The following is a 19,214-nucleotide window of genomic DNA, read 5'->3' on the forward strand; positions in this document are numbered from 1 at the left end:
CAGCAACAGTGTTGAGCCTCAAACTGAGAAGGACTTCTGTCCCAGTACAACACAAATATAGAAAACATCAAATCTGCCAATTGGGCACTTTCAGCCTCTCCATGGTGTCTCTCCTTCCTCTCTCCCCTGTGATTTCCATCAGCACCCCGACTGATACCATCAACCACAACCCTTTTGATAGTTCTGCATTGATGTCTTTTCCTGATTCCCCTTTTTCAGTGTCACTCCCCGTCACTGACATTGGCATGGAATCCATTTTATATGAAGACATGTATCAATAAACCTGTGCACAGTTGTAAAATAAGTAAATCAAATCTAATCAATATTTATAACCTCTCTGCACTTCTACAGCTGGGAATGTAGGTTACATAATGTGATAGCAAGCATGTGTGGATTTTTCTCTATGTAGTGATTCCCATTTCAGAGCTACAAAGAAAAACATTTCACATGAATGTGTGGTGGACCCAATGTATGAACTAACCTTGGAATAATGCGTTTCAGGTACAATGCATTTGATTCTACCATTTTCATGATTTCAAAATGTGAAAATGTTGACAAAAGAACTAATTTTGTCAACACAACTTGCTAGCAGTGTCTGAGAATCGTTTAATAATGGTTTGCAATACAGCTATAGCTGTTATCATAGCCTGCTGAAGAATGAAGCATTGTATTCAGTTTGACAACCTTTATATGTATATTATTGTACTTCTGTGTTGAAAGAGGCTTGGTTAGTACTTCAGCATTTAGTTTATTAAAGGTTGAGTAATGATTCAATTCATAAACACTGTCTGTTATACCGATAGCAATGAATACATTAAATGCACATAGAAATATAATTAAGCTGTGGCCGTGGCAGGACTGTAAAAACGCCGTCCAATCAAAAAAGTCAGGCAGAGAAAATAATTGGACGGCCTGCCTGTCTGTCAACGCTTGCTTCCTCTCTGCCGGTCTCGAGCCTTCGTTTGGCTTCTGGGGCTTTACAGTTTTTCTCAATTGTTTACACACAAATACTGGTACTTGAGACACAATGACCACAACATGTAACTCATGCACCAACCCCCTGAACTAACTCTGCTAAACTGCAAGCACAATTCCTGCTTTACACTCAAATTGCAGTTTTGAAACACACTTTTTTCAAAACACTACACACAATTCTCTGCATTTGGCACAATTTTCATGAAGAAAATCTCTTGTTTTCACAAGGAACACACTACCATTCAAAATTCTAAAGTTAATTTCCCTACTATGCACACTGACTCATCACATGGGAAAACACCTGCAACACAGTTTTACAATTTGCAATCAGAGCATTAGCATAAAAGTCCAACAGGTGAGCTCTTCTGTTGGAGCAATGGATGCCAACATTGGCAACAGAGGCAGAGCCAGAGGAGTGAGAGACGAGGAGGAGCCTAGCATGGATTTGCCATGCTAGGCGATATTTCCCCCGCTGCTCGGCCATCGCTTGCATTGCCTGTACAGTAAATTCTTCTGGTTTTGTATGTAGACCACTGTATATGCAACTTTGTGTTGGTTTGGATGAACACTGTGTACATTACAGTATTCTTGTGTGAAAAATAAAATATATAAAAACAATATTCTAAAATATTTTACAACACATTTATGTAGCCTATGTACTGTCTGTAGTGAGTGTAACACTGAACATAAAAAGGCCTAAGTCATTATGGTAAATGGAGAAGAAGTGTTCATCGTGTTTTACATTGAGCACATCAGTGTTCAACTGGTTCTTATAAATGTCTATATGATGGTTTGTGTGTGTCATTTGACAACAAAATACCATTTTGAGAAGATATAACATTGTTTTGAATGTAAAGTTTCATTTTGCAGGAGAATTGAGGGGTTAATTTGCCCATTGTGTGTGTGTTTTTTGATTTGTGTGTAGAGTTCTGAGAGTATGAGGCATGCGTTCAGAAAATGTGTGTAAACGATTGAGAAACTGTAAACAGAGGTCTGAATGAAGGGGGCGGGACTTTTTCTGTTCGGAGATGCATTCAAAGTTGTTGTTGCTGTTCATTTCAGTACAGTAAGAAAAGGGGCCTGAAATATGCAATTATTTTAGGTTTATGTTTTTAAACACGTTACTGATTACCGTAATAACCACGACAGATGAACATGTTGGTTTGGTTATTTGTATGTGTGGATGTCGTTAAAGGTGAAGGCGCTCCATTGCTGCTGCACATTTACGGAGCCCAGATTTCTGTTCTGCTGGAAGTGGGAGGGAGCAAACAACAGGAAAATAGGATTCAAAAGCATCTGTGTTGTGCAAAACCCCCTATCTGGATGATAAATATTCCAGAGAAACAGAAAGATCCCTCATATAGTACAGCCAAAGCCTCCCTTTGTCAAACGTGTTTTAAACCATCGTTCCAGGCCGATTCCATGCTGTTTATCGCAGCTGCAATTCATTATTTAACCTTCGATGTAAAGAAACTGAATTTGAAAAAAAAAACATGATATGCATATACATATGCAAATGATCTGTGCTTGTCTTCTCCAGCAATGTTCTCCCTCTCCTCACATTTGTAAGAAATATGATTTTAATGAGGCTCTTTCCTGTATTGCTTTATTGCCCTCTAAGACAATGCGGCAATGATATGCAAGTCCACATTTCCCCCAAACTCACCTCGCATTACCGCCATACAGACAATGCACAAGTAAATGATAATAACCCGTGAGCGTTCATTTAAATGCGGGTGAAACAGAGCGGGCGGACGGAAAGCAGGGAAATAACATCATGAAGTTATTGATGGAAGTTTCACAGACACACATCGCTTCAATTACACTTAAGACGGAAACCTAATTGAATTGTCAGGTCATGCTCGTAGATCAGGCCTGGATATCCTTTCACACAGCTAGAGACATGTGTGCACATATATAAAACATGCCCATGAAGGCATAAATCTGCTTTATTCATCCTTGCTCTCAGTCCCTCTACACCTACGCCACGCTAATTTGTCATAAACACACGGGCACACACGCTCTGAGTTATATGTGTTGCACAAGAGGAAACAGGTAATTACACTAGATGGAGACAATTTGTCTCTAAGGCACTTGTCAGTTGTTGTTTTATTTGGTGACAGAAGAGTGACCGGTGTGAGGCTGCGGGTCAACGGGGATTATCTCCTGGGTCGTAAACCACGAAACCAGCTGTAAATCTTAACACTGAACTCATTCTGATCCACACTAATGACCACACACACACACACACACACACACACACACACCCCTCACCCCTGTTTGCCCCACAGTCGGAGGATAACTTATGATCATTCACATTTTCCTCCCAGCAGGAATATAATGCGAGCGTGTCAGAGAGATCATTTCTACACCCAATTTATAACACTTTTTGGGGCATCAGTCTTGTTATTGTGATGAAGTCATGAAAGTGTGAGGTGAAATATGTGTTCTGGTTTGTTTGTATGCATGAGAGAGAGAGAGAGAGAGAGAGAGAGAGAGAGAGAGAGAGAGAGAGAGAGAGAGAGAGAGAAACAACTCAATTACACACTGCCCTCAAGCAATTCTCGCACTCTTTTCTGACAATAAATACCTCTGATACACCCCCTTACCTTTCTTTGCATCTGAAACTCCTGCTCCCTGAACACTGTAATCGTGTCACATGTGTGATTTCATTTCTGTGAATGTATTAAAGCCTTCTTTAAAAAAATAAAATAAAAGAACATGTCCACGTGGATACATTTGTTTTTTTTTTTGTTTTAGTGCCACAGACTCTGCAGACGTATCCATCCATCCATCGTCTACCGTTTATCCTGGGGGGGGGGGGGGGGGCTTGAGCCGATCCCAGCTATGGTAAATGGTCCTCATTTATATAGTGCTTTTTATCATTTATCATTTATATATTATCCAAAGTGCTTTACAGTGTTGACTGACATTCACCCATTTATACACATATTCACACACCGACGAGTCAACCACGCAGGGTGACAGCCAGCTCGTCAGGAGCAATTAGGGTGAGGCGACTTGCTCAGGGACACCAGGCACTCAGCTAGGAGGAGCTGGGGATCGAACCAGCAATCTTGCTGTTACTAGCCAACCCGCTCTACCTCCTGAGTTAATGCCCCTCCCCCCACCCCCAGCTATCATTGGGCGAATGCAGGGTACACCCTGGACAGGTCTCCAGTCTATCGCAGGGCCAACATGTAGAGACAGACAACCATTCACTCTCACATTCACACCTACAAGCAATTTAGAGTCACCAATGAACCTATCCCCATCCTGCATGTCTTTGGACTGTGGGAGGAAGCCGGAGAACCCGGAGAGAACCCACGCTTACATGGGGAGAACATGCAAACTCTACACAGAAGGAACCCGGGGCCGACCCGGGAATCAAACCCAGGACCCTCTCGCTGTGAGGCGACAGTACTACCCACTACACCACCGTGCAGCCCCTCTGCAGACTTAGCAGTTTCAAAAGGCATTTTTCTCTCTCAAATATTCCAGGGAAGATGTTGTCGATATTTAAATGTGCCAGCATTGTTACTTTGGTTCACTGTGAGCTGGTAGAAAACAAAACTGGTGCTCAATGTTACATTCTACTGATTTACTGATTAAATATGAAGCAAGTAAACAATCATATACAAACATACATACATAATTAAGCTGTTGGTATATCAAACGATTAACAAGATTAGCTAAATGCTAATGCCAGCATGCTAACATGCTGTTATTTAGAAGGTCAGTTTGCGAAGTAGTTATAAACACAAAGTACAACCAAGGCTGAGGGGAATGTCATGAATTTTGCAGGTACAGTTTATGATCACAAATCAAAGAAATTGATTGATGAAATTTCCCCAAATGACTCCCAAATGTGACCTGTGCAATGTCTTCTTTTATGTCCAACACAAGTATGATTTCATTGTTTTATATTTATGAGTCGTTAAATTCCTTGACTGTTTATAATTGTTTTAGTTGTGTATATCATTTGTGTATTGGTGGAAGCATTAATTCTCTGAATATATATTCAGCAACGTTAAGGGTCAAGGCTCACTGTTGAATTAATCAAATGATGGAGATTACAGTGCAAAGGAACACTATTACAAAGGAAATATATTCTTATCAAATAACCAAGATAAAACTAGATTCCATAATAAAAACTATTCTTAATTAAAGTGAATAAAAGAACCAACAATAGAGGATTTAACTTTTTCCTTGATGCTCTGAGCTGCAAAAACCTGATTGCTTCTAACTGTGTAAGATTTCCTGATGCGTCTGCTCGCCTGCACGTCCAAAGCGTCCTCATCAATCGCCTTACTGATTTGAAACGACACCTGGCTCAAGAGCTGTAACATCTCTGTCATACAGCCTATTGATCATTAACGCCTGCACTCGTGGTGGCAAAGTCACGACCTTGGGAGCAGAATAGTGAGGGCTCCATGTGATCTGACAGCGGATACTGCACTCTGTCCATCTAAACAAGGTGTGTGATGACTGAGTGAAAGAGAGGGAGAGAAACAGGCCATTGATTACTTTATTTACTAAATCTAATCTAATCGCTAAACTTTAAAATAACATATTTGACCCGTGACAGTAAAACAGCTTACATGTGTCTCCTTGCTACAACAAAAGACCATTTAAATGTTTCAATAATGTGTATGATAAGTTCATATGGCGCTTTTTATATTTTAATATTTGTAGGCAACTAGAGGATTGAAAATAATAATGAAATAATGAATCCAAAATACCAAAATCCACAGGGAAAAGTACAAAGAAAAAAATAACCCCAAAATAAACCAAACCAGCATGAAGAAAACAGGAAGGAAGTCCAACAAGGAACAAATGAAGACACCAGGAAGGAACATCAACGCTGGACTAAGAGACGTATGAACTACAGGAGAAACTAATCAGACAACAACACACCAGTGGGCCGACATGACGGCAGGCTGAAAGCCGATTGGTGGAAACAAAGGGGACAGAGCAGGGCTGATGGGACTAATACAACACAGGTGATACACAGAAAAAAGGGAAAACGACACAAGAGGCAGCGAAGAGGAAATTAACGAAACAAAAAATTTAAATTAAAAAGATGAATGGCTATTAAAAAGATAAGACAGAAACGAATAGAAGGATGTCCAGGCTGTGAGTGTAATTCAATACGTGGATTTGAACATTGTCGTTCTGCTCCACAAGACAGTTCCTTCATTGGGATGCAGCACGGCACATTTCTTAAAGGAGGGCTTTAGCCGTGCGGTTGTCTATTGTCCTGCCTCTATCTCTCTCCTGAATGCAAAACAGTCCAGGTTTGTAAATGCCGCACATAATAGACAGAGACTTTAATCTCTTACTGACAAGAAGTGAAGTGAGATTTCAAGCAGAAAACACACTGAAACCAACACGTGGTCATCACTGACTGTCTAATAGCTGGCGAAAAAGTCTGGTTCGTCGTACTTAAGTGTTGCAGGAAATGGACGATGAATTTCATTGCAAGAGCACCGTGGCGAGTCTCTCTGAGTGCGAGAAGGAAGTGGAAATGTGTCATTAACTGTGAATTAAAGTCGTCAGTGGAACTTATCTCTCATTGCAATTCATTTGTCCTCTTGATTGTCTTTAGTTGTGACATTATTTCCTCTTTTTGTCTTATTATCACTTTTTTTTTCCTTTTGCACCACGTGTTTTTCTCCTCTTTTGGGGGGGCTAATCGGGAGCAGCTTTCAACTTGAGCTGCATTTCCGGTGGTCTCGTGAATTTAGGTTCAATATTTGCTCTTCTTCAAAGTCGTTTCTCAAGCTCCCCGCAGCTCCGAGGGAAATATGTCTCTAGTTGATAAATGCTCCAGAGGAACCGCAGGAACTGCACACGTGGGTGCTAATTCTCTGTTGGTTTAAGAGTCACATCACACATTTGTTACACATTTGTGTAAAAAATATAGATTATAGGAGCTGCAAGTGTGTGCACGAATCTGCCCATATCAAAAGAGAGGGAATTATTTTCATATTGCATATTTGTCTGTTAGTTAAGACGTGCTGAGCAACAGGCAGAGAAATTAGCTTGAGTCTTGGCCCACCTTCACTCTCACCAGGGTTTCACCGTGGCCTTTAAGCCTCAGCTCAGAACTCTGCCTCTCTTTTGTCTGAGTCCTCGACCTTCCTCAGATTAGACTGAACAATAGCTGGCCTTTAGAATCGCATACTGTCCAGTGAAGTGCAGGATTACTTCTTATTCTTTCTCTATCAATGCTCTCCCTTGGGCAGACCACATTCCTGTGTGAAAACAAATCACCTCAACATAGACAGCTGAGTGGTGAGAGGACGTTTTTACTTTACTATTTATTAATTACAGTGACATTTATAGCTGTTTGTTTTTGGGGGGGGGGGGGGGGGGGGGTTTGCCACCTGGGGGCAGAAATACTTGACTCTGCCTTTGATGGAGCACACATGCAGCAGACACAGAGCAACATTTGCGAGATGTTTTTTTGACAAAGTGAAAAATGTAAGGCAATATTTTACCTTTTAGCTTTGTTTTGGTCTCCACCAACTTCAGAATCAGAAACATATTTATTGCCAAGAAGGATTTTACACCAACAAGGAATGTGTCTTTGTGACTAAGGTGCAAACATTGAGGACAATAACAATAACAGTGACTATAATATATAGTATATACAATATAAACAAACAGAGTGAGGGAAATATCCAGCTCTATGCTATGTTGGACTTTCTTCACCAAGCTGTTTTTCTGTCTGCTCTTAATAATTCAGCTTTTTAATTTCTAGGAAAATTTGATCCCCAAAATCTGCCAAAAAATCTGCTTCATCATTAATCTAAAGTTCATTGTTATTTCATTAAAATATGTATGATTCAATATTGGTATTTTGTTATCCCTCAGGAGAATATTTCTATCAGGCATCTGCATAAATAAAATAAATAAATAAAATAAATAAAAAATACAACAAATTGTAAATAGAGTCAGAAAACAGACTACAAATTTGAGTTGGTATTTAGAAATCATGTCCTTAAAAAGAAAAATAACCCCCCACCCTAAGTTAAACAGTATCTCTGAATGTTGCTGACAATATTTATTGTCCTCAACAAATTGTCTTTTTCTGGTTTGTGTTTTCACTCAGAACTGAACCAAAGAAATCTAACTAAAGAAGTCTTTAATTCACTTTGCATATATCATAATTTCAGCCCATGAAAGCGTCGACGCGCAGCATGAGTTGCTTGATTGCAATGAGGGTGGTAGATAGGATGATGGTTTTTGCGAAAATCAAAACGCATTTCTGAAATAAGAACATCACGTGTAGGCTGGAGTCTCCTTTTCACTGCACACACAGCCAGCTAATGTAAAGATGGAGGTCCATGCAGATAGATAAGGCTCACAAAGTCCAACACATGGATGTGACGGCAGTGTTCAGCCGTTAATGCTTTGCATGTGATGGATAGTGTTAATAAAGACATATTTGCATTGATGGAGGAACAGAGTCACACTGCTGCCATTCATTATTACGGCTGAATATCACCACTTAACCGCGGATGGTCCCGTCACATGGTGCAGGCTGGGAGGTTGTAATTCTGCAAAGTAAGAACAGATCTTAGGTCTGTGGTCTGGTGTAGATTTCATATAAAACTCTGTTCCCAGAGGGTTGATTCAGTCCCAGCATCATTTAAGCAGAAAACAAATATCACCCTGTTTGCATTTATGACCAGTAAGACTCATAGAGCCTGCAGATTTACAAAATGACAAATAATTGTAAAAATGTGGTGCGACTTACAGCAATCTGATTTACCACAATAATAAAGCGTTATTGCAGATATATTGGTTTACCAGAGTAGATGGTGAAAGGACACAAAAACACATCTTTTCCATTAGTATTTTAATTTCAAAGTAATTTGTTAGTAATCGGCAAAATATAAACCCAGAACTGTGGGTCCCTCCAGTTTAATCTCTGTGCATGTGAATAAAGCTGGAGTGGCTGATCTACAGCACCTCACTGTGTGGCGGAGGGACGTTTGAGCATAAGAACAGGAAGGTTCACAGTCTTTATGTAAAAGGCTGCAATGAGCTCGCGGCTGTCTTTAAAAGAAGAATGCATCCTTGGATTCTCAGGAAGCCCAAGACGGCATCATTCAGGTTGTTGGAGTCAATATCATTCACACGTTACTATACTGCCCCCTGGAGGACGCATACTGTAAGGCAACATGAGTTGACGAGGTCTCAAACAGATCAGGCACAGCACAGAGAATGCATTACATCACTGACCAAAGGCCAAACCCCTCATTGGACAATAACTGGCACACATCATGTCAAACCACGCGCCCTGATTGGAATCGTTAACATTGTAGAATTGAAAACATCCCCAAAACATTTTGACTTTCAGATCACGTAGGCAGCAGGATAGTCAGTACGAGTCCAAGGATTTGAATAAAGTGCCTTATAAAACAGAGTCGCATCCTGAGTCATAAAGTCTGATACAGCTAAACGGAAAAGCGGATGGAAATGCTGCACGTACACTTAGACAGTCCATCAGTCATCCACGGGCATCTCTATTCAAATCTCTATGTTATCTCGTAAGAAAAGAGATAAAAGTGGTCATACAGGGGATCACTGCGACTGGAAAACTCACACACGCTTCACAGTTTCCCCACAAAACTCCCTCCTTACTCAACAGTACAAGACAACAAAGAAAAGCTTGGTCCTCTTCTCCGGAAGATTTGAGAGCGAAACGATTAAAGAGGAATCGGAATGAAGCGAAGGAGAATCGGGTCAACGTTCATGACGTTTTAAACTGCTATAGTCGTTGATTTCCAGTTATCAAAACATGAATTTAGTGACGAAAAACGAGAACAAACGAATCGTTAAATTCAGGGTGCATCACATTTGGTCGCCACCGTTGGGAATGATTACTATGTAATTACATAACCGTTTTTTTTTTAACAGATGAGAAAGAATGGCAGTGATGACGAGGCTCAACTGGGTTTGTTTCCATGTTGTACTGCTCTATCACAAACTCTGACCTGGCTGAATATGACACAGATGTTCTACACCACTGGTGAACCGGGTTTAAGTACCGCTGAAATTATGACAAAAAAATAAAAATAAAATCACAAAATCTGATCTGGAATTAGTTAAAAAAAAGAAAATCAACATTTAGTCTGTCTGTCAACGTGGCGGATGAATTTAACTCTAAATTAATCTCAATACGTCTCATCCTGTCATGTAACTAAACTGAAATTACAGTGGACAACTACATTACAACATCTGCTAGAGCTCATTTTAGTCTTCTCTCTAAATCTAGCAGGTCGTTCTAAAACTCTTGACATCTATGCTGATGGAGGAAACCGTTGATTAGTTCTAGTGTTTGTCCTTTCTAGAAGTTGGTGCTCATAATAAACAAAGAGGTAGAGCGAAAGGAGAGGGAAAACCTGCACGAGCACACAATAAACTGCGCATGACTCCCACTTTCTTCCCTTCTTTTCTTGTAAATGCCAAGAGTAGAGCGACGACGGGGTGTGGTGCAGCAGTGTTGGTGTGTGGGGGGGGGGGGGGGGGGGGGGAGCTGCTGGTCACAGGGCACGCCCCTCAGGAGATGATACGGATGCCGAAGTTGTTCTTGAGCTGCTCGAGGAAGATGAAGGTGAGCACTGTGTGAGGGATCAAGCGGATCCCTGCTGGGACGAGACCCTGTAACAACAAAAAAATGTGCATCCGATCATCATTTGTAGTTGTTTTTTTTACCCATCTATCAATTTAAAGCTGCTGTGTCTAACTGTACTTTAGATACTTGGATCGCTGCTGTAAATTAAGTTGATTTATCACACCTGACATGCAGCCAGCATGATTTTAATCAAGCACTTTTGCTGTCAAAAATTGGACAGATATTGCTATTAAAAAGGACAATTTGCCACCTTTTATGTCCAATCAGTGCTGATGGTAAATGTAGTCGATTGAAGCAATATATTCCTCGGTCGTATATTGACACAGAAAGCCGAGTTCTCCTGCTCGTGGAGTCGTGCTGGTAGTGCCTACATGTACCAGGATGCATTGCACAAGCTTCTGACACCCGGAGGGTCCCCGCTGGCCGCAAACTTCTTACATGGCTTATGCGGCCGCACTGCATTTCTTTGGCTGTTACTCTCTCAAACAACTACATTTACCATCAACACTGATAGGACCATCACACAAAAAGGTGGCAGATTTGATCTTAAATACTTATTAATTATTTAAAGTAAGAATAACGTTAGATGAGAAAAGCTCCTTGAGCTTCTGAGCGGACGGGTCTGTAATACGTTTGACTGACAGCGGAGCCGGCAGAGTCACTGTGGGACGATGTAAACCAAGGTTTGTGCTGGTAACTGTAGCTTGCAGGTTGAAGACAGACCTCAGTGTTTTGACAACAGCAGTGGTGGAGAAAAAGGACCACAAACATCCAAACTTGACGAGTGCAGGTCCATTTTTTTTTAAGCTCCTCAAAGTGCGACAACGGGCGGGCTGATATACTTTATAGCTTAGGAAGAGACACGTCCATGCTTGTAGATATAAATGGAAAAAATGAGCTGGAAGGCTAATGCTTGTTGCGCCATAAGCTGCTTGGCTTCTGGTTTGGACTAGAATTCACCTCCCAATCCATTTCTCAGTCTCGCAGAATCCGGATTTGGATCAGCCTTCTGTGTGGACTTTGCATCCACAGTCCAAAGACATGCAGGTTAATTGATGACTCTAAATGTCCCGTAGGTGTGAATGTGAGTGCAAAATAACCACAGTGGTGTTAATGTAGAGGGTGCAGGACTGTTTCTGTACCTTGTAAAATGCCAGAGGACCAAGTGTGGCCGTTTCACGTAAGCAATGCATCACCCCCTAAAGAGAGAGAGACACTCTGGGTTAGAAAGAACAACGAAAACGGACAAACAGACAAGGATTAGAGGAAACAATGAAGAGGACAACACTCACAGTGTACTCCCCCTTTGAGCTCATCAGCCTGGTCTTCAATACATCCAGAGGTTGACACAAGAATGTCGCACAGCCTCCCTGTGGAGGATCAGATCATCAGCTCACTGCAGACATCACGCTTACTCAGTCAGGCTTCCAGGTCACACAAACACAGCCCGATACTTACAGCAATGAAGCTGGAGACAAAGTGCGTGAGGATATTATCACCCATCACGCCGGTGCCCAGCACGAGCTGCTTGGCCTGGTCGTAACACGCCAACTTAAGGTGGGAAAGATGAGAGGAAGCATTTGTGTCATTTTGATGATCAAACTAAATCAGCGCTGGTGTTTCTCTTCACTTCCTGAAGGCCCATCTCTCATCTCATTACAACTTCCACACAGCTAGCCGAAGGCCAAAAAACTGACCTCATATCAGCTCTGAGATGGAATTTAATAACCACCCGTGTGCCATGATCAAAAACCCACAATCCTCCACTCATGGCTTTTGGAAGCCACTCAAATCTAGTGCATATTGGCGTTAATTACATCATGTGGGTTGGCATTTATGCGGTTCACAAACTAATCAATCAAAAAATACGAAATATTACATTTTAGAATTAGAAAGAAAGTGAAAATGACTGGCTTTGGCATCCCCCCCTGGTATTATTATAAAACAAAAACTACAAAACAAACAATGAGAGACAGAAATGGGGTTTGTTTAATTATTTTAGGACTTGTAAACGACTACTACGCGGTGGTCTTGGGTTTGGTGTAACTGGAATCACGGGAGGCTCTTCCTGCATTTAGCTGCAGGCAGCCTTCAACAATCGACCCCTAGTATATATTTAGATCATACCCAGTGTTGTGCTGCCACACAATGTATGTTATGCTGTAATGTGTCGTGTGGTCTACAGTTAATGAATAGTTGTACCAGTGCTACAGCCTGAAGTCAGTGTCCTCTGGATGTGCTAACCACCACAGACTTTACGAACCCAAGTGAGGCTGCTGAGGTAATATGGATTAATGCATAATATATTGTTCAAATGGAACTGACTGAAACTAGCTATTCATCTAGGAAATTGATTCAGCATTGATTGATTAATGTACCTTTCACATAATTCAATTAAATCCCATTCTCTTATTAAATGGATTACAGGTGGCTTCTGAATTTGACCAATTTACATGATTAAAAATAGATTGCCTTAATGTACTGAAGAGACAAAATGATTCAACGTGTGATTGTGTTAGCCCAGGAGGAATATAGTGCAATTAAAATAAAATAAAGAAGCAGACGCTGCTCATCCCTGGCATCTTTCATAGCTGCAGGCATTGAACAGGATGCTTTAAAGTTTTGTGTGTGTGACTTGCCTGTCCCACAGTGACCATCGCTCCTCTGCTGGACGCCATGGTGGCTCCTGAGAACAGCCTCCTCACGCCCTCTGTGGGTGAAGGTACAGGTCTGAGGTCAGATATGGTGCCAGTGTGTGCTTTACATGATCTTACACACGCTACAGTACTTGGGATTTACCTTCTCTGGCGACTCGGAAGAGCCCATCGACAGCATGTTTGTAGCTGAAAGTAAAAACATTCAGCGTTAAATGACGATAAGAGATTTAAAACGTTTTGAGTTACAGAAGGTTCCAACACTCACTTTCTCCTCAGTTCTGGTGGTAATTTCATGTCATTCTGCATCCTAATGGGGGTAAAAATCAGATCAGGTTTGCTTTGGAGTAATTTGAATTGTATACATATTAATGAGAATTTGAGGACATGTTACCTGACATTCACCATGTCTGCCGGCGTGCCAACAAACCCACCAGTGAAACCTGTTGGCAGAGAAGTCGTGTTTTTATGGGTAACAATGAATACGTGTGTGTGTGTGTGTGTGTGTGTGTGTGTGTGTGTGTGTGTGTGTGTGTGTGTGTGTGTGTGTGTGTGCCCACCTCCAAAGGTTCCCAGCAGGACCTTCTGGTAAAAGGGCATGGGGCCCTGGTTTGCGCTGCCCAACATGTCCCTCACTGTCTCATAGATGGCAAATCTGGTGAGGGAATAGGACATCTGGAGGATGAGGATGAGAATAAGGATGAGGATGAGGAGAGGAGAAAATACGTGAGTAACATTTTCATTTTCAACCACTAGGAGGAGCCTTGAGCAGAACAACCAATCAAATCCAAACACAGGTTTTAGAGGAGAGTTTTGATCATTTCTGTTCTGATCACTCTCTTCCTCTAACCAAAAACATGCTTCACTTGGTGAATGTTTTATTCAAACAACTGATACAAATGTGCTCCATTTTTTAGTAAGTCATGTGTACATTAAAGCAAAGTGGTTCAAGGCTAATTTGAACTAAAGAAAGCCTTTTAATACCGTCAGGGTGCTAAGCTGTTTCTTATAGTGCTGATGAATGCGTGACGCATATTAATGTAGACCCTTCTGTCTGCTTCTCTGTGAAATCACATTTTGGTGTACCAAAAAGAAAGATAATATTTCTTTAGCAAGGTGTGAGCTCCGTGGTAGCAGCAGTGTGGGGCGGGGCTTAGCAAAGGGTCAATTGACACGATTTTTAAGTTTTGTCTCTTCTTAGCCTTCCTTTAGCCTAATTTTAGCATTATTATCCATTTCAGTATGGTTCTGTCTATCTATCAACACAACAACATGCACGTCTTAGATAAGGACACACCTACCTGTCTACAAAGGGAGGCAGAGAGGCCGTTGTAAAGAGCCAGCACACCGTCGCTCTTCACCACGTGAACGGCCATCCCCATCATCCTCTTCTTCACCTCCTGTTGCGTCTGTAGGTGTACCTGGAAGGACAGCCGCATATTAGCATTGACGCCATTTAACATACCAAGTAAAGCACCGCGGTGACATCATAAAGAAGCCATTTGATACAACACAGAAACAACCACCTCAGCAACTTGTGGGGTGAGTTGAGGGTAACTCCAGATTCACAGAAGTGTTTTTCTACAGGCTGAGTAATATGACCACACCAAAAAGGAGGAAGATAGTCATGTGTAACAAAGCAGTTATAACACAAGTATTCTAAATGTCTTAACCTCTCTCTCTCTCTCTCTCTGTCTCTGTCTGTCTGTCTGTCTGTCTGTCTGTCTGTCTGTCTGTCTGTCTGTCTGTCTGTCTGTCTGTGTGTCTGTGTGTGTGTGTGTGTGTGTGTGTGTGTGTGTGTGTGTGTGTGTGTGTGTGTGTGTGTGTGTGTGTGCTGACCTTCTCAGAGGTCATCAGCAGCACTATAATGTGGCCTTTGTACAACGTTCAAATCAGTATTTGAGTTTGGAGGCCACTGCACTTTTCTGTGTTGGAGGTAATTTTTTTTTTTTTTTTTTTTTATGTCCACACAAACCAAATAAGAACCAAACCAAATGTCTAATATTGGCACTGCATGAAGCGTTGAGGGATCACAAAAATGGAACATTAACGTCAAGGTTACAACATGTTATGGCAATGATTGTTAAGACATTTTATGTCTGGTCCAACGTGGTGGACCGACCAAAGATAATCCATCCAGAGGTGGAGAAAACATACATCTACTAAAAAAAGCATACGAGTTTAACTCTTCTAAATGTGTCTTTGATGACGGGACACAATCTTTTGAGCTAGGTTTCTCACTGTGGAAAAACAAAAGCAACTCAGGTATTTTCCTCAAAGCTCTGGCAAAGGAAAAGGAAAGTGTTAAAATCCATCAGCGAGCTAAAGAGTACAGGAACGCTCACACACCCTGGTGAAATATTACACCCAGATGAGTTGATAAGTGTCTGACTATAACAGTGTCTTTTCTGTCGAGGTCAGACAAATCCTGTTTGGGACTACAATAGAGCAGCCTATCTGGTGGCGCAATGGATGTCTGGGTTCACACAAAAGAGGAAATCAATAAAACGTGACGAGGCAATCTTTGCAACGTGACGTGTGTTTGGTTAAGCCCTATTTTCCTGCAGAAAACCACATTCACATATTCTCTCCTCTAAAGTACTATTTAGTCCTGCTAAATTTAAACTGCGTTGCTGGTCAGCTTCAAGGGGAATGTGGGAAGTCTACAGCATCATCAAGCAATCCGCTGCCTGAATGAGAGACAACAATATGCCACAAAGTGCTATGAAGGAAAATACTTTTTAAAGAGTGCTTAATGAGTTAATGAGGAAGGATCTATGGCTGAATCATCATCTTCATCATAAGGAGCAGCTCAGTTTAAGGAATCACAGTCAACTAATGCATTTTGGATCATTCACAGTTATATTGCACAAGAGTAAAAAAAACAACAACGTCGGGTCCTATTGGATGATTTTATATCATCAACTTTCAGCAGACTCATCATGTTCATGTTGCCCGAATGAGTCATTCTGGGCTTGTGTCGATTAAAAATTAACAAGATTAGTGACTGGAGTTTTGTTTTAAACATTCCAGACTTTATACTTGACAGTGTCACAAGTTTGGGACTTACTTCTCCAAGTAATCTAGTGATAGTTGTCTGCACAGAGTAGACTGTATGTTAATGGAGTAATTTCCCCAAAATGTAAAAATAGCCAAAACCTGGGCTCAAGCTGTGTCAACATTTTATTTTCCTTTTTTAGGGTTTTGAAGAAAACATTTGCAGCCCAAGCTGTTTCTATTCCAACCCTTTCTGTCCTTTATTTTTCTTAGCATAAATGAAAACTTTTTTTTTTTTTTTTCTATTCCTCAAATTAATTTTTATCAACCCAAGGATAGAAATCCTTCACCAGAGCCACACTGACCAGATTAAATTAATGTCAAAGCAATCGGTTCACACCACTGTGATATAAGCTGCTGACAGTGGGATTGCATTAGTTGTAGTTATTATTATGCATGGATCGAATGTCCTCAGACAACACTAATAATTCTGAAAGGTTCTCAATCTCAATCAGCACGCTAACTGCTCAGACAGGGTTCTAGGTAGAGAGAATCAACTTCTGGGGTTTTGTCTTACATCGGATACACTCTTTTTTCTTAAAAAAAGCTCCCACCTATTGACCCAGATCATGGGCACTCAATCTGGAAATGTACTCCTCACGAAGGCCTTGTTACACTAGAAATGTTTTTCAGAGCTTAAAGAGCTTCATTTGTGGGTCATGGTGAGGTTTGTTTTTTTGGTAAACCTCACTTTTATATTTTTCGTTGGAAAATTCTTAATAGCCATGACACTGCTCTCTCTTCTTCTCTCTATAAATAGAAACACACATTTGTTACTTGTGCTGTATATGTGATCAGTGTTTTCATAGTTTTTCAATATTGTTGCAAAACATCTCAGTTCTACTTTACTACTATAATTGTAAATGACACTACCAGCTATCGGGCAGGTTGGAGCAGAGGGGAAGCACTCCAGAGGAGAGTTTTAGTGCAATCTGATGATTACAAGCCTGGTCTACCTAATTACACACAGCGTGATCGCCTGAGCAGCAGTTCGTGTTATCAGTCATGTGCTGCTTTCTGTAATGCAACCAAAGTAGAGCTGCAGAGTGCAGCGAGGAAGGATTTGGGCATTGGGTAAGTCTCCTTGTTCCTCCTCTGTGCAGCACAGCGAGGCAAAGACAAACAAGAGTGAACATGCATGACCACACACACACACACACACACACACACACACACACACACACACACACACACACACACACACACACACACACACACACACACACACACACACACACACACACACACACACACACACACACACACACACACACACACACACACACACACACACACACACACCTGGCCAGTTTAGTCTTAAAATTGCTGTAATATGTTTACCTCAGTCAAACATAAGAACAGAAGCCTGAAGCTACAGGCCGATCTGTGTACACATTACCCACTTTGTAACTTCTCATACTCATCAGCCGTAATTCAGTCAGTTAGGCTATCCTAACCTGACCCAGGATCTGATCGGCCTCGCGCATCCCGACAGACATTGCAGTGATGCCGTGGGGACATGTGATACCTCAGCGTGCGGCCACTCGCAGCTCGCTGCAGCTGGAGCACGTACACACACTGATATCTGTTACAGCTGAGTCATCCCGAGGTAAATAACCGGGAACAGCTGCCGCCTGCTGTTCAGGCCTCTCCGCACAAGCGATCCGGGCTACACACCGTCACCGACGCCCCCCTCCCCTTCCTCGGCTCACCTTCACCAGATCCAGAGGATGCGTGCAGCATGCTGCTCCGCACGACGCCAGCCCACCGAAGTACCATCGCGACATCCGCTTCTCGGTCATGGTTTCGTGCTCTACGGTTGCAGCTTCAGCGGTGACTTCCTCCTCCCTTCCCGGTTCGCCCTCGACACGCTGTCCGTCGGCTCCGCAGCGTACAAGTGACAGTGGCTTGTGGTCTACTGGACGCGGATGGCCTCGTTAATCTTCAAACATTCCGATAAGAGACGCCGCGGACCGGGGGACTTTGGGCTCCAGCAGCACCGTGCACACTCACGACACATACCGTGCGTGTGTGCACGTAAGAAAAACTAATAATTAAAAAAAAAACACAATACGTGTCGGTGTGTGTGTGTGTGCGCGCACTGTCGTCCGTGTCGGGTGGTCTGGGGCCACGGGGTGCAGTGGGAAGCGGCTGGACACAGCGAAGAAGAGCGCAGCCAATTGGCACCGTGAACAGCGGAGCTGCCTCCCCGCCCCGGCCGCGAGATCCAAAGGTCGACAGCGAAGCACGAGAACGCTATAAAGCCGCGAACAGCGGGGCGCGAGCTCGCGCACACGCGCACACACACACAGCAACCCACTTTCGCCTCTAACAAACTGTCATGCGGGATTTAAAGTGACACGCATCCTTCCTGCTGCTGCACCGCCGACATGACCGCACTGTCCCTTTAAGGGGCAGAGCAGACTACTTTGTGTTCTCAAGCAAGCAGAAACTTTATTTGGTTAACACTGAAAACGGTTAACGCAACGACGGTTGTGACGTGTTGACAACATTGACGTAGTCTATACAAGGCTGACGACACACACGCACGCATTCTCTCTCTCTGAGCGCTTAAACATGCAACAAGCAGCTGTGAAAATGTTTGGGGATAGTCAAGTGGACGACAATTAAAACAGCCACAACTTTTGTATCAGACAGACAGACAGACAGACAGACAGACAGACAGATAGATAGATAGACAGATAGATAGATAGATAGATAGATAGATAGATAGATAGATAGATAGATAGATAGATAGATAGATAGATAGATAGATAGATAGATAGCCGTGTTTCATAGTCCTTGACAAACATTACTTCTTAGTAGAATTAAAAACAATTGCAGTTGAATGCAAACACATATTTATTGGCATAAGTGGA

At 42.1% G+C, this 19,214-nt stretch overlaps 2 protein-coding genes across 2 annotated transcripts in view; one reads left to right on the plus strand and one right to left on the minus strand.

Moving 5' to 3' along the window:
• Positions 1 to 8,818: 8,818 nt before the first annotated feature.
• slc25a10b (solute carrier family 25 member 10b) lies at positions 8,819 to 18,579 on the minus strand. Its single transcript, XM_084005578.1, has 11 exons — positions 18,048 to 18,579; positions 14,580 to 14,699; positions 13,839 to 13,953; positions 13,673 to 13,721; positions 13,547 to 13,588; positions 13,424 to 13,467; positions 13,264 to 13,334; positions 12,083 to 12,175; positions 11,917 to 11,994; positions 11,767 to 11,823; positions 8,819 to 10,650 (listed from the first exon to the last, which is right to left on the minus strand). The coding sequence occupies exons 1-11, from the start codon at positions 18,135 to 18,137 to the stop codon at positions 10,549 to 10,551; spliced, it is 861 nt and encodes a 286-aa protein (XP_083861704.1). The 5' UTR covers positions 18,138 to 18,579; the 3' UTR covers positions 8,819 to 10,548.
• mycbpap (mycbp associated protein) overlaps positions 15,891 to 19,214 on the plus strand; it is a gene marked incomplete at its 3' end in the record, with an annotated part of 28,374 nt that continues 25,050 nt past the window's right edge. The window contains exon 1 of the mRNA XM_084006577.1: positions 15,891 to 16,108. The remainder of the gene's footprint in view (positions 16,109 to 19,214) is intronic.

This window comes from Eutrigla gurnardus (genome assembly GCF_963514095.1).
Source record: "Eutrigla gurnardus genome assembly, chromosome: 3".
NCBI lineage: Eukaryota > Metazoa > Chordata > Actinopteri > Perciformes > Triglidae > Eutrigla > Eutrigla gurnardus.

Excerpts from the sequence above, each read along its gene's own strand:
- slc25a10b (XM_084005578.1), bottom strand. The coding sequence starts at position 18,137 with ATGACCGAGAAGCGGATGTCGCGATGGTACTTCGGTGGGCTGGCGTCG. Across the intron at positions 13,468-13,546 it reads CCACCAGAACTGAGGAGAAA|CTACAAACATGCTGTCGATG; the intron begins GTGAGTGTTGGA and ends TTTTACTTTCAG. Across the intron at positions 11,824-11,916 it reads GCTCAAAGGGGGAGTACACT|GGGGTGATGCATTGCTTACG; the intron begins GTGAGTGTTGTC and ends CTCTCTCTTTAG.